Source organism: Mus musculus, chromosome 17 (genome assembly GCF_000001635.26).
Source record: "Mus musculus strain C57BL/6J chromosome 17, GRCm38.p6 C57BL/6J".
NCBI lineage: Eukaryota > Metazoa > Chordata > Mammalia > Rodentia > Muridae > Mus > Mus musculus.
This window is the reverse complement of record NC_000083.6, coordinates 37,601,316-37,629,166: the sequence shown is the minus strand read 5'-3', so window position 1 is coordinate 37,629,166 and position 27,851 is coordinate 37,601,316. Positions and strand designations below refer to the sequence as shown.

The following is a 27,851-nucleotide window of genomic DNA, read 5'->3' as shown; positions in this document are numbered from 1 at the left end:
AAGCGATGACCCAATGATAGGAGTGGTCTCTCTCAGATCCCAAACCCAAAGCCACATGCAGGGCTCTAGTTTGCCCCGACCTGAAGGGATAATCAGGGCAAGGGAGTGAGAGAGTGGACATAGTACTACCGTTAGATCCAGCAATACCTCTCCTGGGCATATACCCAGAAGATGTTCCAACTGGTAATAAGAACACTTGCTCCACTATGTTTATAGCAGCCCTATTTATAGTAGCCAGAAGCTGGAAAGAACCCAGATGTCCCTCAGTGAGGAATGGATACAGAAAATGTGGTACATTTACACAATGGAGTACTACACATCTATTAAAAAGAATGAATTTATGAAATTCCTAGCCAAATGGATGGATCTCGAAGATATCATCCTGAGTGAGGTAACCCAATCACAAAAGAACACACATGATATGCACTCACTGCTAAGTGGATATTAGCCCAGAAACCTAGACTACCCAAGATACAACTTCCAAAACACAAGAAAATCAAGAAGGAAGACTAACGCATAGATACTTCATTCCTCCCTAGACTAGGGAATAAAATATACATGAAAGGAGTTGCAGAGACAAAGTTTGGAGCTAAGAGGAAAGGATGGACCATCCAGAGACTGCCCCACCAGGGGGACCATCCCATAATCAGCCACCAAACCCTGACACTATTGCATACACCAGCAAGATTTTGCTGAAAGGACCCTGATATAGCTGTCTCCTGTGAGGCTTTGCCAGTGCCTGGCAAATACAGAAGTGGGTGCTCACAGTCATCTATAGGATGGAACACTGGGCCCTTAATGGAGGAACTAGAGAAAGTACCCAAGAACTGAAGGAGTCTGCAACCCTATAGGTGGAACATCAATATGAACTAATCAGTACTCCCAGAGTTCATGTCTCTAGCTGCATATGTAGCAGAAGATGTCCTAGTCAGCCATCATCATTGGGAAGAGAGGCCCCTTGGTCTAGCAAACTTTATATGCCTCAGTACAGGGGAACACCAGGGCCAAGAAGTGGGAGTGAGTGGGTAGGGGAACAGGCCAGGGGGAGGGTATAAGGGACTTTTGTGATAGCATTTGAAATTTAAATAAAGAAAATATCTAATAAAATAAAAATAGAAAAGAATGAGAGCAACTCAATCATACTGATCAAGTTTTGAAAAACTTTATTCAAGAATGGCAATATAAGCATAAGCAAGAGGAGACTCCAAGAGAGGGGGAAGAGCCCGGGGGCTCTCTGAAGTTCAGGTGGCAATCTTCGGCCCCTGGAACCAATGGTCACAGTGTCCTCTTTGCCCACAAACATTCTTACTGTTATGATCATGAACGTTCTGTCAAGATTGTTTATGTAAGCTAGAAAATATCCACAAGGCCATGGCTGAGGCCATGGTTCCTGGCATAGCATCACCTGTGACTTGGCCACACTCAACACTCTTCTGTATCTGATGATTCCTTAACACAAACTCTAAACTTCACATAGAAGAAATATTTCTGTATATAAATTTCAACAATTGGTCTAACTGATAAATTATAAGTCCTTTGATACTACCTGTTAGAAAAAACAATGGTGGACAAATGTATAAATTCCTACATTATTTTTCTATTGTAATTTATATATTATTTTGGCCTGCCAGAAATGCACAGTTTTCCTACACAGTAGCCCTCTATCTGTGATATTCAGACTAGCAGCTGCCCCTCCTGCAGTGGCTAAATCAGAAACACCCATTGTGGTTCCCAGAATTCTGAACTATAAGTGGACCTCTGGGAGATTCACCGGTTTAATAAGGACTAAAATACACTGAGCTGGGACAACCAAACCTAAAGCTCAAAAAATCCTTCAACAGCTGTGTGGAAATGTTAGTGACTCCAAGTCCCGGGTGACACAGGGTCAAAGTAAATGATGTAACTTGGTCTAAGTCCAAACTTCCATTCAAAAGAAAGTGTTCCTCCAAGACCATCCTCTCTCCACAAGAAGACAGCTCACAACAATTATACTCTAGGGACATAATAAGGTTTTAAAACATGCAATTGTAAACAAGAACTATTAGGAAATGCAGATCAGCTTGAAGAGCTACACACACAACAAGACATCCAGGAGTAAGTTTGGCAAACTTGAATGAGGAAATATTAGTATTTTATGGAAATTCTATTATAACCTTACAATGCAACTTAGTTTGGTAAATCAAGATTATCATTATAACAAGGAAGCAGGGCACTTTACTGAAAATAAGCAGGTTTTAAAACTTCATATAAATATAATAAGGGACAATGTAAGAAGACTAGTGAATGAGAAAAGTTAGCATGTTATAGCCTTGCATCTGTGACACTTCTGTAAACAGTTAAAGCACTTCTTCAACAGCTCTCAGATGTCAACAAGAGAGACAGCTCAAGGTAGACAAGATCAATGTGATTGTTACTTTGTCACTGTATCTTTTTTGATATGTGTAAATTTTTTATAACTCAATGGCAATATTGTTATTTAAATTACTAACTTTCAAACTTTTTAAATTAAAATATTTAATTCCATGCTCATAAAACTACCTGTGTAAATCAAGGGAGATCTGTTTTAGGAAGGACTCAAAAAATGTCTCCTGTCTCATACATAGGAATGATCAATATTGCTCAGCTTTCTTAACTCTCAGCGCTGGATTGATATATCAGATTAAAAGATTAACATTAAATGAACTGGTTTTGTTTGTCAGATTAAAATGTTAATTTAAACAAACCAATATAAGATGAATTATGAACAATAATTATAAATATGTTTATCATTTGACCAACCTCCCTCAAAAAAAAAAAAAAACCACTACCAAAGCAAAGAATTTGAAAAGATGAAAACTGTGAGAAACATAAGGGAGAACTTTGATTTGCTCTGATTTCTTTTGTGTATATCAGGTATTGAAGAAATCAAACAGTAAGAGGATATTCTAGAAAGATTCAAGTTATGACTGAGGTACATAGAGCAGGAGACAAAAGACTTTCAAACACAAAAGTTGTACCAGGTGACACAAAAGTTATTTAGTTTATTTAACAGTGTTATTTTTTCCTGTCTATGGAGAATCTTCCTGTGGAGCTCACACTGGTTGAAATTCGGCATGCTGCTGCCAAAGATCCTGGGACTCATTTTCTCATGTCATGGTTGGCTCCAAGATCACTTTAGTTACAATCAAATTACAATGTCCTAGCAAGTAATTGGATATATGTTTGGAATTATTTGGATTAAGTTAATTCTTGCAAAAGAGTTATGAAGGAGGTAGAGTGAATTTGTTCTGTCACAAGAGAGATGCCACTTAATGTAAGATGCCTCAAGATTGAAAAGGATGACCTAAATTTTATTCTGCAATTACACTTGTAAGGACACAATTTTTAGGTAGGCACAAAATGTATCTGATGATATTTCACAAGACTTAAAATTTCAAAAGACCAACAGAGCATATTTTCTTTCATTGCACAGAACTCACTAATGGAAAAAAATGCAGGAAGCTGACACTCCATTCTCATCAGCCATCAAACACTAACATTCATCTTGCAAGGAAAGAATGATGGATTATTTTCAATCCATCAAATATCAAAGCAAAGGACGATGAACTAAAACATGACTTCTATCTGAAACATAAATGACTTTACCTTCCAGTCTCTTATTGGACATTGGCCATTTTCCTTCACATCTTAAACTACCTTAAGAAATCAACATCTGTCTTTGCAGTTGTCATTGCTTGTGGTAAGTGCTAATAACTGTTTGATGGCTACACTTGAGGTTAGTAATATAGGCTGCAGTGAAATAAAAACATAATTCAAAGAGAAACTATTTGACCTCTAAAACACTCCTTAAAATGAAACAGGGTATGTATATTAAGAGTGGGATGTGAGTGTTGCCCTTGCGCAAGTGTTTTTGTTTTTCATTTTAATAATACCTGTGTGGTAATTTAACGGAAATAAAACGATCATTTTTATACTTCATTCTACAGTGACCAATAACCTCTTGCAGTAACAACAGTATTGTTCACTAAGAGAGAATAACTGTTCTGAGTGGACACCCAAATATATTTTAATTCCTAGTATATTTCCTATAGTACCTATTTCGTTTGCCACAATGGTATTTAATCCCATGTTCAAAAACTTCTCGTCCATAGTCTATTACAGCGTGTTTATTGATGACTTAAAGAAAATGAACAGGTTTTAACTGTGGCAGTGGAAGAATACTTTTTCATGGAGCAAACACAACCACATTCCTTGATAGGACCATTGATGGACAACATGTACATGTACCTGTAGCTACTGCTTTATGAGTAGATAGTGTGAGGTCTATGCAGATGAGAAAAATGTGCTCTCACTTATGATTATCAACAAATAGAGAATCAATAGATGATAGAAAAATGCATAGATAAATAGATGATAGATCTCGATAGAAGATAGAGTATATAGACTAATTATTAAAATAAATATTGACAAACAAATAATGCTGCAAGGTTAAATACTATTACATTTAATATATTATTTTATTCTCCAGCTCCTACTATAAATTTTATTACTAAAATGACTGTAAAAAATATAACCACAATGAGCGGATTTCTCCTCATGGGATTCTCTGACAACCGTGAGCTGCAGATCTTGTATGCTTTGCTGTTCTTGCTGACATACCTATTGGGCTCAGCAGGGAACTTCATCATTATCACCATCACAACACTAGACCCACAGCTCCAGTCTCCAATGTATTACTTTCTGAAGCACCTTTCCATTCTGGACCTCTCATCCCTCTCTGTCACAGTCCCCCAGTATGTTGACAGTTCATTGGCGGGAAGTGGCTACATTTCATATGGACAGTGCATGCTGCAGATTTTTTTCTTTGCAGCTTTTGCCTGGGGTGAGGTAGCTATTCTCACAGTGATGTCATACGATCGGTATGTAGCTATTTGCCTTCCACTCCACTATGAGGTCATCATGAGTCCCAGAAAGTGTACGTGGGCAGTGACAAGTGTATGGCTAAGCAGTGTAATTCCAGGAACCCTGTATATAGCATCCATATTCTCTATTAGATTCTGTAGGGCCAAAATAATTCACCAATTATTCTGTGATGTTCCCCAGTTGCTCAAGCTGTCCTGCTCTAATGATCACCTTGTAGTAATAGGGATGGTTAGTTTCATGACTGCAGTGGCCTTTGCCTGCTTCGTTGGGATTGTCATCTCCTATGTCCACATATTCTCCACAGTTCTCAGAATGCCCTCTGCTGAAAGCAGGTCTAAGGTCTTCTCTACTTGCCTGCCCCACCTTTTTGTTGTCTCACTATTTCTTTCTACAGGCTCCTGTGCATATCTAAACACAAGCTCAGACTCTCCAACTGCTTTAGAGTTCTTGTTCTCTATCTTTTACACAGTACTACCTCCAACTCTCAACCCTGTTATTTATAGTCTGAGAAATGAGACGATAAAGAGTGTTGTAAGGAAGTTACTGTTGAGTTCAAAATTCACTGTTAGAATTATTTGCCCTGTTGCTACTGACTGATCAATTATAAACAAGAATAGAATTCTTTCAAATTCTAATGTTAATGAAAGACAATGTATTGGTTTTTTTCTGTAAACTACATTATGTAACAATTGTCCTTGCAAAAGTACAATGTCTTATTACTTTGCATTTTAATATAAAAACTATTGTTCCTTCATATTAATAAAACTATTAAAAGCTTTGTAATAGAGATCCACTACTTACATCCTAATGCATCTACACAGAAAGACACACACACACACACATACACACACACACACACACACACACACACACACACACACACACACTGACATTCTCAGTATATTTCTTAAGACTTTATTAAGACTTTTGCAGAGGGAATATTACAATAATAAAAATAATAAAGTGATATGATTAGCTCCTTTTCCACATACCAATTCACAATTTTTAGGTCAACTCTTTATCTTTCAACTTTTATGTTAAATTTATTTTTAACTATCAAGATACATATTGATATAAATGTATATCACTAGGTAAACTTGCATTGTTATAATTTTCCTAAAGTACTGTTTTCAATTCATTTGCATATATTCACTGTCTTTTGCCTTTATAGTCAATAGTATTATAAGTAATATTAAAAATTCAAGTTTTGTCTATATAATTCTAAAAAATAGGTTTATTAATCAAAGTATGCCTGGAGCATTCCACCCTGTAGTGTGTTGAAAGGAGACACAGAGTCAGACTCAAATGTAGCTTTAAAGACTCATTTTCTCCAGAAGCTCAAGCTTGCTAACTATACTAAATATTTGTTGATAGTTTCTAAAAAGTCCTAAAAACTTTCTAGCTCTTCCTGAGGGTTAAAAGCCACTGGCTTAGGTGATTAATACATGTAGCATAAGAGTGGGAGAAGAAGTAATGGATTAATTGTTAGAGACATTTCCCTTTTATCCAAATGCCTCTTCCTTGTCAGGCTAGGGGAAAGTTTGGAGCAGTAAATTTCTATTGAACAAGGAGAAAAGGATCATGCTTGCACAAGGAAAAAACCTTTTATACAAGCAAATATGGATTAAACTCACATAAATTCATATATAGAATCATGCATAAAAATTTCTTAATCTCCATTCTGGGCCTAGCTTACATGCATTCTCATAATTATATAATTACACACATATCCAAACTTACATATGCATTTAGAGCAAAAGACCAAGCATCAATGCAGAAAGAACTCAATCATTCTGGATGAAAAATGGTCTCCAATCTTTATTGCATAGAGAAAGAAAAAATTTCTACCCTATTAATGCTAAATGAATTAAATCTAAGTTTGTAAGAAGAAAGCTTTGTACTGTTTAATAAGACTAAATTTATCTTGCTCTTAGGAAAAGACCTGTTCTGTCCCATGGTAAGGAGAAGCATGCCTGTTCCTTCTGCTCTCTCTGCAGTTTCTTTTTCCCTCTTTTCCTCTGCTTTCTGCATATCATTCTTTTTGTTTTTAAATTGTTTTAAAATTTCCCAGTTTATGGTTTTTGTTTTGTTCATTTGTTTGAGGACACCTTATTCTCTTATTAATTTTTTCCTACTTAAAGAAACTTTACTTTTGAGTGAAGGTTTTTCTAAGAGAACATGAACATACACAAACACTGCCTTGAACAAACACTTGGGCATGGCTCTTTCATGACACTCTGAACACAAGAGAATCAGTGTGTACTGTACTTTTCCTGAAACATTGAGTAATGATTTGGTCCTCTTTTTTGGGTGATTATATAAATGTCACAAGTCTTAGGCTGTACACTTTTGTGAGAGATAAATTTTGCACAATCTCACTTCCTGACAGGAATATTAATTATTAAACTGAATATCAGATATGTGAAGTACTTTTATATCAGTTATCTGGCAATCTTATGATTATTACACCCATTGTAGCATTACTGCTATACTTGTTTCAAGCACACTTTCTTTTCTTTAACAGTGTCTACAAGTATCAAGCATGCAGAACTGATGTGTTTTTATTGTTCCATGATTAGTTATTAATCTGTTGCTGTTCCTAATGAGGATATATTGAAACACAAATATGTACAGGGTCTCAACCTGACAGCTCGTGCTTTGGGAGTAAAGGGAACATCCATCCACTGTTTATAGGAGTACAAATTTACAGCTACTACAAAAATCAATGTGGGGGTTCCTCAGGAAGTTTGGAATAGATATGTCTCAGGATCCAACTATACAACTCTTGGGCATACACAAAGGATTAAAAATCCTACTACAGAGATTGTTACTCACATATGATCACTGAGGCTCTATCATACTAGTCAGAAATTTGAAACTGCCTGGATAATTGTCAATGGATGAATCAATGAAGAAAATGTTGTACATTTACATAATAGAATATTTCTCAGACATTGAAAAAATTAAATAATGAAACTCACTGGTATCTGGGTGGAGTTAGGAAAAATCATCCTGAGTAATATAATCCAGACACAAAAAGATAAATTTGTGATGGTGTATATTCACTTTTATTTGGATGCTGTTAAGTCATTGATAATCCAGCTACAGTCTAAATAGCCAGAGAAGTTAGATATATAGTACGAAACTAGGAGGTGTATCTACCTAAGAATGGAAAATATAATAGATAGTTATAGGTGTATATGGCAGGCACTGAGACAGGAATATCAAACACAGAGAGAAAGGGAAAAGGAGGGTGAAGGAGGAAATGCAAGAAGGGACTGATAAATCTCTTCATCATTTGAGAGGTGGGATGGAAACCTAATGTAGTAGAAGCTTCGTAAAATATATGCACATATGAAGGCAATCAATAAAAATGGCAAATAACAGAGGAGACAGAACTAATCTCCCATCCCCAAATGGTCCTTCCATTACCAGCAATGGCTTAATTTAATGGTATGTCACCCCTGTAGACTGATGTTTGTGGTACTATAAAGCACACTGAAGAGTTTCCAGAGAATAAAAGCAAATGGTAACCCAAACACAAACCTTTCTATCTACTATGGTGAAATATATGTAAGATACATTGATACAATGGTGGCACATAAGTTGTGGGAGTAACCAACCATCCCACTAAATGGAATCCATCCCTGACACTGTTGGATGACCAAGAACCTGAGACTAGTTAGACTAATGATATAGATAAATACTCAGTACTGCTAAGATGATATAGAAATAAAATTACTCCTTGGAGTATTTTGCAATATTTGTAGACTAGTGCCTTGCTCAGCATCTTCAGAGAAGCTCACACATGCAGTATATTAAAACAAATACAAAGATTCACAATGGATTAGTATGCAGAGAATGAAAAACTTAGACACGCTCACTCCTAAATGGGTTATCTCTATCAATTCTGTCTAGTCATAGATCAAAGAATCCTGCAAAACAGGAGGCAAAAAGAATGTAGGAGCCAGAGGGGATGAAAGAGTATAAAAGTCAGAGGGGAGGGAGGCCACTAAAGAAGTGAATCCTAAACCACAGGACTACTAAAGTACTTGTGAACTCCCAGAGACTGTGGTAGGATGCACAGGGCCTACACAAGTGCACCAGATGAGGTCCCAGAACTGAGAAAAAAAGTGGATGCAGTTTTCATCCCTAACCTAGAAATAAATATGCAAATGTAAAGTTAGCTTTCCCCCATCAGAGTCTCACTCTAACAACAAATAATAACAACCAAGAAAGCAAACAAAAAATTATCAAACAAACAGAACCCCACTGATACTCTTAATGATACTCAGCTATGTTAGCAGGTAGGAGCCTATTATAATTGTCATCTGAAAATCTTCATCCAACAGCTGAAGGAAACAGATGTAGGTGACCCACAGCCAAACATTTGTTAGGGCTCAGGGAGTCTTGTGGAAGACTCAGAAGGATTGATGGAGCCAGGTGTCAAGGACACTGCAAGAAGACCTACAAAGTCAACTAACCGGGGCCGATGAAAGCTCAAAGAGTCTGTGCCACCAAACCCAAAGCATTCATGGTCTGGAACGAGGACCCCTACACATGTGTAGCTTTGTGGGGCATTGGGCTATGTGCAGGCAGCCTGGTTTCCAATTGAGGCTAGATTTTGAACCCCAGGACCCAGTGGTGATAATTCATGGGGTAGAAGGAGTTCTCTCATGTTTCCTGGACCCTGGCTCCTGTTGAAGTTACTGTCCCTTCAGCCCCCACAGGAGAAGTGTGTGGCTAGCAGTCAAGTAGGTAATGTCACAAGCTTCTGACCTTCAGGCTAAACTCATCTTCAGTTACCTAGCAACAGCACACTGTAAGAAAGGCTATTTGGCCCCTCCTCATTCTCTTGCTCTCTTGCTGTTACTCCCCTTTCACTCTTCTCTCCTCTTCTCTCTCCCGTCTCTTCCTCTCTCTCCCTCTTCCTCTCTAGCCTTTCTGCTCTCTCTCTCTCTCCCTTTTCCCTTTCTCTCCTCTTGGTCATGGCCAGTCTTTCTCTATTTTACCTTTTCTCTTTCTCCCTGTTTTTCTACAATAAAGCTCTACAACCACAGACTGTCTGTGTTCATCTGTGCTTACTCTCGTCTGTGTGAGAACCTCTCTCCCTCAGCTCTCTCTCCTATAACCCTGGGACACAGGATGTGTCCTGGGGCCCCTTGGTTTTGGGGACTGCCCCTTGTCCACCCCCTGTCGAGTGGGGTCAGTGGCTTAGATGCCCACCAGGGTCTGAGTGGAAAGCGTCTGGCAGCCCTGCCATGCCTGCCTGCCCAGAGCATAGGAATAACTCTGGCCAAACGTGGGCTATCCTCCCCACCTCTTCCATGCCCCCCTTTTAGTTCCCACATATCTTGGTCCCATAACAACTGGATCAGGGGCTGTCTCTGACTCTGTTGGCTGCCTTTGAATTCCATTCCTCTAGCCTTGTCTGACCTCAATGGGAAAGGATGCACTTAGCCCTGAGGCAACCTGGTAGGCTAAAGTGGGTACCATGGGGGGGGGGGGGTTCTACTTTTCTAAAGAGAAGGGGAAGATAAAATAGGGAAAGGGGAATTGGAGTATAGGACTAGAAAGAGAGGAGGGAGGGGGTCTGTAATCAGGGTATAAAGTGAAAATATGAATTAATAAAGAAGAAAAACCCCACAATGGCAGCTTTGGAAGTTGTTTTAGGTTTTGTCAGGGCATTTTTTTAACCTTACAGGTCCTTTGCATGTGTATTATTCCTTCTGGTTTTGATTTCTTTATTGAATCCCTGGGTGTGATGGATGAATATGTGTATCTCTTCATATACTTGTGTTTTACATGAGTGTTCTTTGTCTGTATTTCTTCTGCTTTTAGTGTGTGTGTCCCCTGTTTCTTTTGTTTTGTTTTGTTTTATACTATATTTTATTATTATTATCTCAGTGTCTGGCATTTTGTTCTAATCAGAAACAGAATGTGGAACTGGATTGGAGAGGAAGTGAGAAGGAACTTGGAGGCATTGAGAAACAGGAAATCATAATAATATATTAGATTCTTAGTCCACTTCTCATTTGTATATAGGATATAATCTTTATGTCTTAGTTTTGTGCCCTGCTACTTCTCTGAAAATATTTATCAGCTTTAAGAGTTCCCTGGTGAAACTTTTAAGGTCGCCTGTATATACAATTATATCATTTTAAAATAAACTTTGACTTGTTCTCTTCCTATTTGTCTCCCCTTGATCACCTGCAGTTGTCTTATTGTTCTTTCTAAGACTCCCAAAACTTTAATGAAAAAATCTGGAGAGAATGGTCAATCTTGTCTTTTTAATGAAATTTCTTTGAGATTCTCTTCATTTAAATTGATCTTGACTATGTGCTTCCTGTAAACTGCCTTTATTCTGCTTTAGTTATATTTCTCAGAACCTATGCTAATAGGGTTGCTAGGCTCACTATGACAGTTAGTTCTAGATGTTTGACTGGTTTTACTCTAATATGTAAGCATGTAAATTAGAGCTGATTATGATTCTAGGTGTTTATATCTCGTCTTGTCTTTGTAGGGTGGGTTTTTCACTCCTTACTTTCTGTTGCCTTCACTGGATTTTAGGAGCATGTGGTGACTGTGGGTGGCCTGATATAAAGTATATCTGTGTCCCTGCAACATGAGGACACTGTAGATTCCCAGAAAGAATATATTCTAGGTGTTAGGAGCTAACAAAAATGAATGGGGATAGGCTAGGAGAGTGGGGGTGAGAAAATCTGTAGGAGGGAGGAAAACTGGGTCTGCCCCAAGGATTTGTGGAGTTCATAGGGGAAGTAGAGAGGGTAGAGAGACCTCTGCATGCTACCTGCTGCACAATGGGGATGGGATTGGAGAATTGGAAATGGAGGTGTGGCAGAACAGTGAAGATCACCTACCTGATTCACTTATCAGTGTAGAAATCTAAATGTGAATGGCTGTAGAAATATGTCTTGATAGCACAGCAAGGCTTCTTCTCCAACAATGGAAAAAATAGTAATAGAAAAAGCAACATCATGATCCATTTTGTCTCTCAATTCCAGTGTTTTCAGAAAAGGATTTAGTTATCACCCATCTACAACTAACTGATGCTTCAAATTAGGCAAAGCTCTACACAATTCAACCCATCAGATGTTGAGAAAGTATTTGGCAATATTCTGTATTTGCATTTCTGTTGGAGACATTCAAGGAGTCATGAGATTTTATTTGAAGCAAAACAAAGTAATGCTTTGTGTTCTGTAGAAAGGAATAGTTAGTTTTTAAGGAGTAAACCAATTTGTTTATTAATTGTTTGCTCCATTTAAATTTCAAATGCTATCCACAAATCGCCGTATAACCTCCACCCAACCTACTCCCCAAACCACTCACTCCCACGTCCAAGCCTGGCATTTCCCAGTACTGGGGCATATGATCTTCACATGACCAAGGACCTCTCCTCCAATAGTTGGCCAACTAGGCCATACTCTGCTAAATATGCAACTAGAGACACAGCTCTGGTGAAGGCGGGCTACTGGTTAGTTCATCTTGTTCCTCCGATTGGGTTGCAGATCCCTTCAGCTCCTTAGGTATTTTCTCTAGCTCCTTCACTGGCGGCCCTGTGTTCATACAATAGGTGACTATGAGCATAGACTTCTGTATTTGCCAGGCATTGGCATAGCCTCACAAGAGACAGCTATAGCAGGGTCCTGTCAGCAAAATCTTGCTGGCATATGAAATAGTGTCTGGGTTTGGTGGTTGTATATGGGATGGATCTCTGGTGGGGCAGTCTCTGGATGGTCCTTCCTTCAGTCTCTGCTCTGAACTTTGTCTCTGTAACTCCTTCCATGGGTATTTTGTTCCCCATTCTAAGAAGGAACAAAGTATTCACACTTTGGTCTTCCTTTCTTCTTGAGTTTCATATGTTTTGTAAATTGTATTTTGGATATTTTAAGTTTCTGGGTTAATATCCACTTATCAGTGAGTGCATATCATGTGTGTTCTTTTGTGATTGGGTTACCTCACTCAGGATGATATCCTCCAGATACATTTGTCTAAGAATTTCATGAGTTCATTGTTTTTAATAGCTAATAAGTACTCCATTGTGTAAATGCACCACATTTTCTGTATCCATTCCTCTGCTGAGGGACATCTGGGTTCTTTCCAGCTTCTTGCTATTATAAATAATGCTGCTATGAACATAGTGGAGCATGTGTTCTTATTACCAGTTGGAACATCTTCTGGGTATATGACCAGAAGAGGTATTGCTGGATCCTCCAGTAGTGCTATGTCCAATTTTCTGAGAAACTGTCAAACTGATTTCCAGAGTCGTTGTAAAATCTTGCAATCCCACCAACAATGAAGAAGTGTTCCTCCTTTACCACATCCTTGCCAGCATCTTCTGTTACCTTAATTTTTGATCTTAGCCATCCTGACTGATGTGAGGTAGAATCTCAGGGTTGTTTTGATTTGCATTTCTCTGAGGATTGAGGATGTTAAACCTTTTTTCAGGTGCTTCTCAGTCATTAGGTATTCCTCAGTTGAAAATTCTTTGTTTAGCTCTGTACCCCATTTCTTAATGGTGTTATTTGATTTTAAGGAGTCCAGCTTCTTGAGTTCTTTGTTTATATTGGACATTATTCTCCTATGGGATTTAGGATTGGTAAAGATCCTTTCCCAATATGTTGATGGCCTTTTGGTCTTATTGACAGTGTCTTTTGCCTTACAGAAACTTTGCAATTTTATGAGGTCCCATTTAATGATTCTCAATCTTACAGCACAAGCTATTGCTATTCTGTTTAGGAATTTTTCCCCTGTGCCCATATCATCAAGGCTTTCCCCCAGTTTCCCCTCTATAAGTTTCAATGTCTCTGGTTTTATGTGGAGTTCCTTGATCCTCTTAGACTTGAGCTTTGTACAGTAGATAAGGAGGGATCAATTCACATTCTTCTGCATGATAACTGCCAGTTGTGCCAGCACCATTTTTTGAAAATGTTGTCTTTTTTTCCACTGGATGGTTTTAGTTCCCTTGTCAAAGATCAAGTGACCATAGATGTGTGGGTTCATTTATGGGTCTTCAATTCTATTCCAATAGAATAGTGTCTGGCATTGTACCAGTACCATGCAGATTTTATCACAATTCCTCTGTAGTACAGCTTGAGGTCAGGCATGGTGATTCCACCAGAGGTTCTTTTATTGCTGAAAATAGTTTTCTCTATCCTAGGTTTTTTATTATTCCAGATGAATTTTCAAATAGTCCTTATTAACTCAGTGAAGAATTGAGTTGGAATTTTGATGGAATTTGCATTGAATCTGTAGATCGCTTTCGGCAAGATAGCCATTTTGGCTATATTGATCCTGCCAATCCATGAGCATGGGAGATATTTCCATTTTCTGAGATCTTCTTCAATTTCTTTCTTCTGAGACTTGAAGTTCTTATCATACAGATCTTCCACTTCCTTAGTTAGAGTCACACCAAGGTATTTTATATAATTTGTGACTATTGTGAAGGGTGTTGTTTCCTTAATTTCTTTCTCAGTCAGTTTATCCGTTGTGTAGAGAAAGGCCAATTATTTGTTTGAGTCAATTTTTTATCTAGCTACTGCACTGAAGCTTTTTATCAGCTTTAGGAGTTCTCTGGTGGAATTTTTAGGATCACTTATATGTACTATCATATCATCTGCAAATAATGATATTTTGACTTCTTCCTTTCCAATTTGTATATCCTTGACAGCCTTCTGTTGTCTAATTGTTCTGGCTAGAACTTCAAGTACTAAATTGAATAGGTAGGGAGAAAGTGGGCACCCTTGCCTAGTTCCTGATTTTAGTGGGATTGCTTCGAGTTTCTCTCCATTTATTTTTATGTTGGCTACTACTTTGCTGTATATTGCTTATATTATGTTTAGGTATGGGCATTGAATTCCTGAACTTTCCAAGACTTTTATCACGAAGGGGTGTTGGATTTTGTCCAATGATTTCTCAGCATCTAAAGAGATGATTATGTGGGGTTTTTTTTGTTTGTTTTTTTGGTTTTTTTTGTCTTTGAGTTTCTTTATATAGTGGATTACATTGATGGATTTCCATATATTAAATCATCCCTTCATCCCTGAAATGAAGCCTACTTCATCATGATGGATGATCATTTTGATGTGTCCTTGGATTTGGTTTGAGAGAATTTTATTGAGTATTTTTGCATCGATATTCATAAGGGAAATTAGTCTGAAGTTTTCTATCGTTGTTGGGTCTTTACGTGGTTTAGGAATCAGAGTAACTGTGGCTTCATAGAATGAATTGAGTAGAATACCTTCTGTTTCTATATTGTGGAATAGTTTGAGGAGAATTGGAATTAGGTCTTCTTTGAAGGTCTGATAGAACTCTGCACTAAACCCATCTGGTCTTGGCTTTTTTTTTTTTTTTTTTTTGATTGAGAGACTATTAGAGGATATGAGACTGTTTAGGACATTAATCTGATCCTGATTTTACTTTGGTACCTGGTATCTGTCTAGAAATTTGTCTATTTCATCCAGGTTTTCCAGGTTTGTTGGCTATAGCTTTTTTAGTAGGATCTGTTGATGTTTTAGATTTCCTCATGTTGTGTTGCAAACCAATTTTTAAATAATATCGTCTGGGACTTGGCCACACTCAACATTCATTTGTACAGATCATTTCCTAACATGAAACTTCAGATACAAAAGATATTTGCTGTGTTTAGATTTCCTCCATTACTTTAGCTGATAAATTAAGAATTCTTTGAAAATAACTGGTAAAATAAACTATGGTAGACAAATGTATAAATTTGTACATTATTTGCTACTGTAATTTACATATTCTTTTGTTCTGTCAGAAACAAACAGTTTTGCTACACACTAGCCCTCTACCCATGGTATTCAGATCAGGATCTGCCCCTTGAGCTATTGCCTATAATGTCTGAATCACAGACACTCAGTGTGGTGCCCAGAGTTCTGAACTCTAATCAGCTCTCTGGAGATTCACAGATCTGCTAAGGACTGAAAATGACTGAGCTGGGACAACCAAACCTCAAGATTGCAAAACCATTAGACAGCTGTGTGGAAATTTTAGGGATTCTATGTCCCAGGTGACATGGGGTCCCACTGGTTTGAATGAAGCAATTTTTTCTATGTCCAATTTTCCATTTCAAAAGAGAGTACAACTCCAAGTTCTTCCCCTCTCTGCAAGAAAACAGCTGACCAAAATTATTCTCTAGAGACTTTATATGATTTAAAAGACTGCAGTCATGCAGAAGAAATATGAGAAATTGATCAGCTTGGAAAGCCAAATTCATAACAAGTCATACTGGAGTGAGTTCCTGGAACTTGAAAGAGGAAAGATAAGTATTTTATGGAAGGTCTAACAAAACCATACAACTTTAGTTTGGAAAAGCAAGGCTATCATTATAACAAGGAAGCAAGGGCACTTTACTGAAAAACAAAAACAAAAACAATGGTTTTAAAATCCATCTAAACAGAATAAGAGACAATGTGAGAAGACTACTGAATAAGAAAAGTTAACATGTTATATTCTTGCATATGTGACACTTCTGTAAACAGTTAAAGCACTTCTTCAACAGCTCTTAGATATCAATATTAGAGACAGCCTAAGTAGCCATGTTCAATGTGATTATTACCCTGTCCCTGTGGTTTTTTTGATATGTATAAATTATAACTTGATGTTACTTAAGCTCTGAGCACTTAAATTTTTCTATTTAAATGCTTATCTGCAAGATGATGAAATTATCTGTGTGGACCAAGGGACACTTATTTTAGCAAGGACCCAAACATGTTTTCTGTTCATTTACATGGATGATCAATATTATTCGGCTTTCTCAACTCCCAGTGTACTGGTTTGATTTGACAGATTAAAATATTAATATTAAATGAGCTAGTTTGATTTATCATAATGAATTGTTAATTTAAATGAACCAATATAAAATTTATTATAAACAATAATTATAAATCTGTTTATCATTTTACCAATCTCAAAGACAAATACTATCAAAGCAAAGAATTTGAAAAGTTGAAAACTATGAGAGACGTAAGGAAGATCTATGATTTTTCTCTTATTTCTTTTATGTAGATTAAGTGTTGAAGAAGTCAAACAGTATGATGATATTATAAAATGTTTCAAGCTATAACTGAGGTACACAGAGCAGGAGACAAGAGACTTTCAAACACAATAGTTGTATCAGATGAAACAAAAGCTATCTACTTTATTTAACAGTGATTTATGTCTGTATAGATGGAAGACTTCTTTTGGAGTTCACACTGGTTTGAATTCAGCATGCTGCTGCCACAAGTCTTGGAACTCGTTTTCTCATGTTGGCTCTAAGACCACTTCAATTACAATCCAATTGTCATCATGTCAGGTACTTGGATGTAAGTTCATTCTTGAGAAAGAGGTGTTAGGAAGCTAGAGTGAGTTTTTCCTGTCATTGGAGAGATGCCATCACTTGGAAAAATGCCATAACATTGAAATGGGTGACCTGAAATTTTATTCTACAACTACATTTGTAAGCACAAAAATTTTAAGTAAACTTGAAATTGTGTGATGATATTTCATTTGCTTATGTTTTCTAGAACTCACTTAATGGAACAAAAAATCATAGAGGAAGCTCACAGTCCTTTAAATTCTCATCAGCCTACAAACACCAACATACATATTGCAAGGGGAAAATGATGAGGGTTTTTAATCCATCCAATATCAAAAGGACCATAAACTAAAGCATGACTTCTATCTGAAACATAAATGACTTTATGCAGTCTCTTATTGTATATTCGCCATTTTCCTCCTTATCTTAAACCATCTCTAGAAATCACCACCTGTCTTTGCAGTTGTCTTTCCTTCTGGTAAGAGCTAATACACTCCTTAAAATGAAATAGGATATCTAAATTGAGCATGTCATGTGAGTATTCCCCTTACACACGTATTTTCTTATTGATTTCAATAATTACTGCATTGTATTTAAAAGCATTTTTATACTTGATTCTACAATAACCAATATCCTCTTGCTATAATGACAGCATTGTATTCTAAGAGAGTAGCTGTTTACCGTGGACAACCAAACCATATTTTAATTACAAGTATATTTCCTATGAATGCCTATTTCATTTGCTAACATGGTACCATGTTCAAGATATACATAACCAACCTAATCTATGTTCAAAAACTCCTTCCACAGTCCAAAACTGACTGACTATTGATGACTTAAAGAAAAGCAATGGGTTTCACCTGTGTTGGTGGGACAGTGTTTTTTCATAAGGCAGACCAAACCACATTCCTTGAAAGAACCCAGTGATGGGCCACTTGTACATTCTCCTGTATCTACTTCTTTATGAATTGATAGTGTGAGATGTATGGAGATAAGAAAAATGTGTTCTCTGTTAAGTTTCTCAACAAGTATAGATGACAGAATACGTAGAGAGAGTAACTATTGAAATAAATATTGATAAAAATTAAATAATGCCTCAGTTTCTTTCTACAGTATTTGTTGTACTGTCTTATTTTCCAGCTGCTACCACAATTTCTGTTGCCAAAATGATAATGGAAAATATAACCACGATGAGTGGATTCCTCCTCATGGGATTCTCTGACAACCGTGAGCTGCAGATCTTACAGGCTTTGCTCTTCTTGGTGACATACCTAGTCGGCTCAGCAGGGAACTGCATCATTATCACCATCACAACACTAGACCCACAGCTCAAGTCTCCAATGTATTACTTTCTGAAGCACCTTTCTATTCTGGACCTCTCATCACTCTCTGTCACAGTTCCCCAGTATGTTGACAGTTCCCTGGCACGAAGTGGCTACATTTCTTATGAACAGTGCATGCTGCAGATTCTTTTCTTTACATGTTTTGCCTGGGATGAGATGGCCATTCTCACAGTGATGTCATATGATCGTTATGTAGCTGTTTGCCTTCCTCTCCACTATGAGGTCATCATGAGTCCCAGAAAGTGCACTTGGGCTTTGGCAGCTGTGTGGCTAAGTGGAGGTGTCTCAGGAACACTATACACAGCAAGTACACTCTCTATCAGATTCTGTGGGGACAGAATAATCCACCAATTCTTTTGTGATGTCCCCCAGGTGCTCAAGCTCTCCTGCTCTAATGATTACCTTGTAACAATTGGAGTTGCTAATATCCTGTCTGCAGTGGCCTTTGCTTGCTTCATTGGGATTGTCATCTCCTATGTCCACATATTCTCCACAGTTCTCAGGATGCCCTCTGCTGAAAGCAGGTATAAGGTCTTCTCTACTTGCCTGCCCCATCTTTTTGTTGTCTCATTGTTTCTTTCTACAAGCACCTTTGCATATCTAAACCCAACCGCAGACTCTCCAACTGCTTTAGAGTTCTTATTTTCTATCCTTTACACAGTACTACCTCCAACTATCAATCCTGTTATTTACAGTTTGAGAAATGAGACAATAAAGAGGGTTGTAAGGAAGTTACTGTCGAGTACAAAATTCACTGTTTAGAATCATTTTGCCCTGTTAATACTGACTGTTCAATTATACACAAGATTAGGATGACTTCAAAGTCTAATGTTAATGAAGGGCAATGTACTTTTTTCTGTAGACAAACTGTGTTGTATAACAGTTGTCCTTATGGAAATACAATGTCTTATTTCTTTGCATTTTAATAAAAAAACTGTTGTTCTGTCAAATTAATAAAAATATTAAAAGTTTTATAATAGAATTTCACTACTTACATTCTAATGCATCCACACAAACACACACACACACACACACAGAGAGAGAGAGAGAGAGAGAGAGAAAGAGAGAGAGAGAGATCTTATAGGCTTTGCTCTTCTTGGTGACATACCTCCTCGGCTCAGAAAGTAACTTCATCATTATCACTGTCACAACACTAGACCCACAGCTCCAGTTTCGCATATATTACACACACACACTGACATTCTCAGTATATTTCTTAAGACTTTTGCAGAGACAATATTACAATAATAAAAAGAAGAAAAGTAATACTATTATATGAATCCCCATTTCTACACACCAACTCATAATTTTTAAGTCAACCATTTCTTTTTCAATTTTTATTTTAAATATATTTTTAACTCTCAAGATACATATTGTTGCTCTCTTACTCTCTTGTCTCTCTTACCCTTGTTTCCCACTTGCCCTCTCTCTCCCCACTCCCTTCCCTCCTCTCTCTCCATGTGGTCATGGCTGGCTTCTACTACTCTATTCTCTTCTTCTCTCTGCTTTTCTCTGCCTCTGCTACTCTCTTAACTCCCTGCTTATGTCCTAAATAAACTCTTTTCTATATAAAAAATATACATATTGATATAAATGTATATGATATCACTAAGTAAACTTGCATTGTTTTAATTTTCCTGAAGTATTTTTTTTCAATTCATATTAAAATTTATCTCTATATATTCACTGTCTTTTACCTATATAAATATATTCAACATTATTATAAATGATAATAAAAATTCAAATTTTGACTTTATTATTCTAAAGAATAGGTTGAATCAAAGTGGGCCGGGTGAATCCCAGTCTGTAGTGTGTTGAAAGGAGACACAGAGTCAGACTCATGTGTAGGTTTAAAGACTGATGGTCTCCAGATGTTCTAGCTCACTAAGTATACTAAATGTTTGTGGATAGCTTCTAAAAAGTCCTTAAAGCTTTCTACATCTTTCTGAGGGTCACTAGCCAGCTGTGATTAGGTGATTAATGCCTGTAGCCTAAGAGTGGGGGATTAAGTAATGGATTAGTTGTTAGTGCCTTTCCCCTTTTATCCAAATTCCTCTTGCTTGTCAGGCTAGGGGGAAGTTTGGAGCAGTAAATTTCTATTGAACCAGGAGAAAATAATCACACTTGCACAAGGAAAAAACCTTTTACACAAGCAAATATAGATTAAACTCACATAAATTCATATACAAATTCATGCATACAAATTTCTTTTCTTTTTTCCTGTGAAAAGTAATCTTTATTGTCAACTTGACAGGATTAATAGGGTATATCCATGAGTGATTTCCCAGAAACCATGGAAGATGGATAGTCCCTAAATATGGGCAATACCATCGAAATTGACAGGAGTTCTGAACTGAATAAAAAGGAAAAAGTAAGCTGATCATAGCATTCAACACTCTGCTTCCTACCTGCAGATGCAATGGAATCAGTGGCCTCATGCCCCTGGCATCATGTACCTTCAACCTATGATCTAACATTGTTTATCAGTTATTTTGTCACAACAAGAAAAGTAATTAATCCAATCCCCAAATTGCTATTTTGACACTACAGTGACTGACTCCAAGGGTGTCACGTTTCTACTGTTGAGGTAATACAGCTTACATTTCCCAGAGTATGGTTTTGGAACCCACTGCTATAGTAGAATAAGGAATTTGAATATTGACTTAATCCCTTAGAATACTTAGAATTTCTTCAACTGGTTAAATTTCTAGAGACAAAAGCATATATTCTTTTCAGTACTGAAGACATAGAAAATCTAATATCAAGTAACCCAAAGACTCATTCTTGAAAATGTCCAACACAGACTCTCATTTTTGGTTGCTTGGTTGACAGACAATTGATAACAGAGAATTTATTGCATCATGAATAGATGTTATTGATTGAAAAGTCCTGGAATTAGGGAGGGTTACTGACAGAAGTAGGTCATTGGTGGCATGTTCTTGGCATATATCTTGCCTTGATTCATTCCTCTATCTGTCTGCTTCATGTCTACCAAGCTCTTTTCATCCAGAACTTTTCTTCCATTAAGCTCTATATTACATGACCCAGAAACAATGGCAACTGCTTGGTTCAATGGACTATAACCTCTGAATTTATCAATCAAATGAACCCTTCCTCTCTTCAATTGTTTATGTTAGGCATTTTCTCACATGGATGAAAATCTGGCCAATCATAATCTTCTTCTGGTGTATATATATATATATATATATGTCCTACATGGTGACAGAGAAAGGTGAACTCAGAGTAAGATTATAAATCATAATCACAAAGCAGCTTTCAAGATAGAATTATCTTCTGAGGGATCCATTTGTTAACACCCCAACTTGGGGTTATGTAGAAACATCTGAACTTAGATAGACACAAACACATGGAACAATTCAAGTGATAAAATCATTCCAAACCTCACAGAGCCTTTATGATTATGATTAAGTCTGAGGGTAAGTCCTTATTTATCCAACAGATTCATTTTTTGTCATTTTCTTTTTTTTTAATTAGGTATTTTCCTCATTTACATTTTCAATGCTATCCCAAAGGTCCCCCATACCCACCCCACCCCCAATCTCCTACCCACCCACTCCCCCTTTTTGGCCCTGGCGTTCCCCTGTACTGGGGCACATAAAGTTTGCAAGTCCAATGGGCCTCTCTTTGCAGTGATGGCCGACTAGGCCATCTTTTAATACATATGCAGCTAAAGACAAGAGCTCCCGGGTACTGGTTAGTTCATATTGTTGTTCCACCTATAGGGTTGCAGTTCCCTATAGCTCCTTGGGTAATTTCTCTAGCTCCTCCATTAGGGGCCATGTGACCCATCCAATAGCTGACTGTGATCATCCACTTCTGTGTTTGCTAGGCCCCGGCATAGTCTCACAAGAGAGAGCTATAACTGGGTCCTTTCAGTGAAATCTTGCTAGTGTATGCAATGGTGTCAGCATTTGGAAGCTGATTATGGGATGGATCCCTGCATATGGCAGTCACTAGATGGTCCATCCTTTCGTCACAGCTCCAAATTTTGTCTCTGTAACTCCTTCTATGGGTGTTTTGTTCCCATTTCTAAGAAAGGGTAAAGTGTCCACACTTTGGTCTTCGTTCTTGAATTTCATGCGTTTGGCAAATTATATCTTATATCTTGGGTATCCAAAGTTTCTGGGCTATTATCCACTTATCAGTGAGTACATATTGTGCAAGTTCCTTTGTGATTGGGTTACTTCACTCAGGATGATAACCTCCAGGTCCATCCATTTGCCTAGGAATTTCATAAATTCATTTTTTTAATAGCTGAGTAGTATTCCATTGTGTAAATGTACCACATTTTCTGTATCCATTCCTCTGTTGAGGGGCATCTGGGTTCTTTCCAGCTTCTGGCTATTATAAACAAGGCTGCTATGAACATAGTGGATCATGTGTTCTTCTTACCGGTTGGGACATCTTCTGGATATATGCCCAGGAGAGGTATTGTGGGATCCTCCGGTAGTACTATGTCCAATTTTCTGAGGAATCGCCAGACTGATTTCCAGAGTGGGTGTACAAGCTTGCAATCCCACCAACAATGGAGGAGTGTTCCCCTTTCTCCACATCCTCGCCAGCATCTGCTGTCACCTGAGTTTTTGATCTTAGCCATTCTGACTGGAGTGAAGTGGAATCTCAGTGTTGTTTTGATTTGCATTTCCCTGATGATTAAGGATGTTGAACATTTTTTCAGGTGTTTCTCTGCCATTCGGTATTCCTCAGGTGAGAATTCTTTGTTCAGCTCTGAGCCCCATTTTTTAATGGGGTTATTTGATTTTCTGGAGTCCACCTTCTTGAGTTCTTTATATATATTGGATATTAGTCCCCTATCCGACTTGGGATAGTTAAAGATCCTTTCCCAATCTGTTGGTGGCCTTTTAGTCTTATTGACGGTGTCTTTTGCTTTGCAGAAGCTTTGCAATTTTATGAGGTCCCATTAATCGATTCTTGATCTTACAGCACAAGCCACTGCTGTTCTATTCAGGAATATTTCCCCTGTACCCATATCTTCGAGGCTTTTCCCTATTTTCTCCTTTATAAGTTTCAGTGTCTCTGGTTTTATGTGGAGTTCCTTAATCCACTTAGATTTGACCTTAGTACAAGGAGATAGAAATGGATCAATTCTCATTCTTCTACATGATAACCGCCAGTTGTGCCAGCACCATTTGTTGAAAATGCTGTCTTTTTTCCACTGGATGGTTTTAGCTCCCTTGTCAAAGATCAAGTGACCATAGGTGTGTGGGTTCATTTCTGGGTCTTCAATTCTGTTCCATTGGTCTACTTGTCTGTCACTATACAAGTGCCATGCAGTTTTGATCACAATTGCTCTGTAGTACAGTTTTAGGTCCGGCATGGTGATTCCACCAGAGGTTCTTTTATCCTTGAGAAGAGTTTTTGCTATCCTCTGTTTTTTGTTATTCCAGATGAATCTGCCGATTGCCCTTTCTAATTCGTTGAAGAATTGAGTTGGAATTTTGATGGGGATTGCATTGAATCTGTAGATTGCTTTTGGCAAGATAGCCATTTTTAAAATGTTGATCCTGCCAATCCATGAGCATGGAAGATCTTTCCATCTTCTGAGATCTTTAATTTCTTTCTTTAGAGACTTGAAGTTCTTATCATACAGATCTTTCACTTCCTTAGTTAGAGTCACGGCAAGGTATTTTATATTATTTGTGACTATTGAGAAGGGTGTTATTTCCCTAATTTCTTTCTCAGCCTGTTTATCCTTTGTACACAGAAAGGCCATTGACTTGTGTGAGTTAAATTTATTTCCAGCTACTTCACTGAAGCTTTTTATCAGGCTTAGGAGTTCTCTGGTAGAATTTTTAGGGTCACTTATATATACTATCATATCATCTGCAAAAAGTGATATTTTGACTTCTTACTTTCCAATTTGTATCCCCTTGATCTCCTTTTGTTGTCTAATTGCTCTGGCTAGAACTTCAAGTACAATGTTGAATAGGTAGGGCGAGAGTGGACAGCCTTGTCTAGTCCCTGATTTTAGTGGGTTTGCTTCCAGCTTCTCACCATTTACTTTGATGTTGGCTATTGGTTTGCTGTAGATTGCTTTTATCATGTTTAGGTATGTGCCTTGAATTCCTGATCTTTCCAAGCCTTTTATCATGAATGGGTGTTGGATTTTGTCAAATGCTTTCTCAGCATCTAACGAGATGATCATGTGGTTTTTGTCTTTGAGTTTGTTTATATAATGGATTACATTGATGGATTTCCGTATATTAAATCATCCCTGCATCCCTGGGATGAAACCTACTTGGTCAGGATGGATGATTGTTTTGATGTGTTCTTGGATTCGGTTAGCAAGAACTTTATTGAGGATTTTTGCATCGATATTCATAAGGGAAATTGGTCTGAAGTTCTCTATCTTTGTTGAGTCTTTTTGTGGTTTAGGTATCAGAGTAATTGTGGCTTCATAGAATGAGTTGGGTAGAGTACCTTCTGTTTCTATTTTGTGGAATAGTTTGTGAAGAACTGGAATTAGGTCTTCTTTGAAGGTCTGATAGAACTCTGCACTAAACCCGTCTGGTCCTGGGATTTTTTTGGCAGGGAGACTATTAAAAACTGCTTCTATTTCTTTAGGGGATATGGGACTGTGTAGATGGTCAACTTGATCCTGATTCAACTTTGGTACCTGGAATCTGTCCAGAAATTTGTCCATTTCGTCCAGGTTTTCCAGTTTTGTTGAGTATAGCCTTTTGTAGAAGGATCTGATGGTGTTTTGGATTTCTTCAGGATCTGTTGTTATGTCTCCCTTTTCATTTCTGATTTTGTTAATTAGGATTTTGCCCCTGTGCCCTCTAGTGAGTCTAGCTAAGGGTTTATCTATCTTGTTGATTTTCTCAAAGAGCCAACTTCTCGTTTGGTTAATTCTTTGAATAGTTCTTCTTGTTTCCACTTGGTTGATTTCACCCCTGAGTTTGATTATTTCCTGCCTTCTACTCCTCTTGGGTGAATTTCATTACTTTTCTTCTAGACCTTTTAGGTGTGTTGTCAAGCTGCTAATGTGTGCTCTCTCTAGTTTCTTTTTGGAGGCACTCAGAGCTATGAGTTTTCCTCTTAGGAATGCTTTCATTGTGTCCCATAAGTTTGTGTATGTTGTGGCTTCATTTTCATTAAACTCCAAAAAGTCCTTAATTTCTATCTTTATTCCTTCCTTGACCAAGGTATCATTGAAAAGAGTGTTGTTCAGTTTCCATGTGAATGTTGGCTTTCTATTATTTATTTTGTTATTGAAGATCAGCCTTAGTCCATGGTGATCTGATAGTATGCATGGGAAAATTTCAATAATTTTGTATATGTTGAGGCTTGTTTTGTGACCAATTATGTGGTCAATTTTGGAGAAGGTACCATGAGGTGCTGAGAAGAAGGTATATCCTTTTGTTTTAGGATAAAATGTTCTGTAGATATCTGTTAAGTCCATTTGTTTCATCACTTCTGTTAGTTTCACTGTGTCCCTGTTTAGTTTCTGTTTCCATGATCTGTCCATTGGTGAAAGTGGTGTGTTGAAGTCTCCCACTATTATTGTGTGAGGTGCAATGTGTGCTTTGAGGTTTACTAAAGTTTCTTTAATGAATGTGGCTGCCCTTGTATTTGGAGCATAGATATTCAGAATTGAGAGTTCCTCTTGGAGGATTTTACCTTTGATGAGTATGAAGTGCCCCTCCTTGTCTTTTTTGATGACTTGGGGTTGGAAGTCAATCTTATCAGATATTAGGATGGCTACTCCAGCTTGTTTCTTCATACCATTTGCTTGGAAAATTGTTTTCCAGCCTTTCATTCTGAGGTAGTGTCTATCTTTTTCTCTGAGATAAGTTTCCTGTAAGCAGCAAAATGTTGCGTCTTGTTTTTGTAGCCAGTTTGTTAGTCTGTGTCTTTTTATTGGGGAGTTGAGACCATTGATATTAAGAGATATTAAGGAAAAGTAATTGTTGCTTCCTGTTATTTTTGTTGTTAAAGTTGGCATTCTGTTCTTGTGGCTGTCTTCTTTTAGTTTTGTTGAGGGATTATCTTCTTGTTTTTTCTAGGGCGTGGTTCCCGTCCTTGTATTGGTTTTTTTTCTGTTATTAACCTTTGAAGGGCTGGATTCGTGGAGAGATAATGGGTGAATTTAGTTTTGTCGTGGAATATTTTGGTTTCTCCATCTATGGTAATTGAGAGTTTGGCTGGGTATAGTAGCCTGGGCTGGAATTTGTGTTCTCTTAGTGTCTCTATTACATCTGTCCAGGCTCTTCTGGCTTTCATAGTCTCTGGTGAAAAATCTGGTGTAATTATGATAGGCTTGCCTTTATATGTTACTTGACCTTTTTCCCTTACTGCTTTTAGTATTCTATCTTTATTTAGTGCATTTGATGTTCTGATTATTATGTGTTGTGAGGAATTTCTTTTCTGGTCCAGTCTATTTGGAGTTCTGTAGGCTTCTTGTATGTTCATGGGCATCTCTTTCTTTAGATTTGGGAAGTTTTCTTCAATAATTTTGTTGAAGATATTTGCTGGTCCTTTGAGTTGAAAATCTTCATTCTCATCCACTCCTATTATCCGTAGGTTTGGTCTTCTCATTGTGTCCTGGATTTCCTGGATGTTTTGATTTAGGATCTTTTTGCATTTTCCATTTTCTTTGATTGTTGTGCCGATGTTCTCTATGGAATCTCCTGCACTTGAGATTCTCTCTTCCATCTCTTGTATTCTGTTGCTGATGCTGGCATCTATGGTTCCAGATTTCTTTCCTAGGGTTTCTATCTCCAGCGTTGCCTCACTTTGGGTTTTCTTTATTGTGTCTACTTCCCTTTTTAGGTCTAATATGGTTTTGTTCATTTCCATCACCTGTTTGGATGTGTTTTCCTGTTTTTCTATAAGGACTTGTAACTCTTTTGCAGTGTTCTCCTGTATTTCTTTAAGTGAGTTATTAAATTCCTTCTTTATGTCCTCTACCATCATCATGAGATATGCTTTTAAATCCAGGTCTACCTTTTCAGGTGTGTTAGGGTGCCCTGGACTGGGCGAAGTGGGCGTTCTGGGTTCTGATGATGGTGAGTGGTCCTGGTTTCTGTTAGTAGGATTCTTACGTTTACCTTTCGCCATCTGGCAATCTCTGGAGTTAGTTGTTATATTTGTCTTTGTTTAGAGATTGTTCCTCTGTTTATTTTTTACCCTCTATCAGCAGACGTGGGAGACTAACTCTCTCCTCTGAGTTTCAGTGGTCAGAGCAGTCTCTGCAGGCAAGCTCTCCTCTTTCAGGG

General features: G+C 37.6%; 2 protein-coding genes and 1 pseudogene across 2 annotated transcripts; all 3 read left to right on the top strand.

Moving 5' to 3' along the window:
- The first annotated feature begins 4,533 nt into the window (after positions 1 to 4,533).
- Olfr116 (olfactory receptor 116) lies at positions 4,534 to 5,499 on the top strand. The gene has a single exon (NM_146632.1). It carries the CDS (start codon positions 4,534 to 4,536, stop codon positions 5,497 to 5,499), a length of 966 nt encoding a protein of 321 aa, NP_666843.1.
- A 12,888-nt stretch (positions 5,500 to 18,387) lies between these two features.
- Olfr115 (olfactory receptor 115) lies at positions 18,388 to 19,382 on the top strand. The gene has a single exon (NM_001011753.2). It carries the CDS (start codon positions 18,412 to 18,414, stop codon positions 19,348 to 19,350), a length of 939 nt encoding a protein of 312 aa, NP_001011753.2. The 5' UTR covers positions 18,388 to 18,411; the 3' UTR covers positions 19,351 to 19,382.
- Gm18213 (predicted gene, 18213) lies at positions 19,655 to 20,534 on the top strand (annotated as a pseudogene).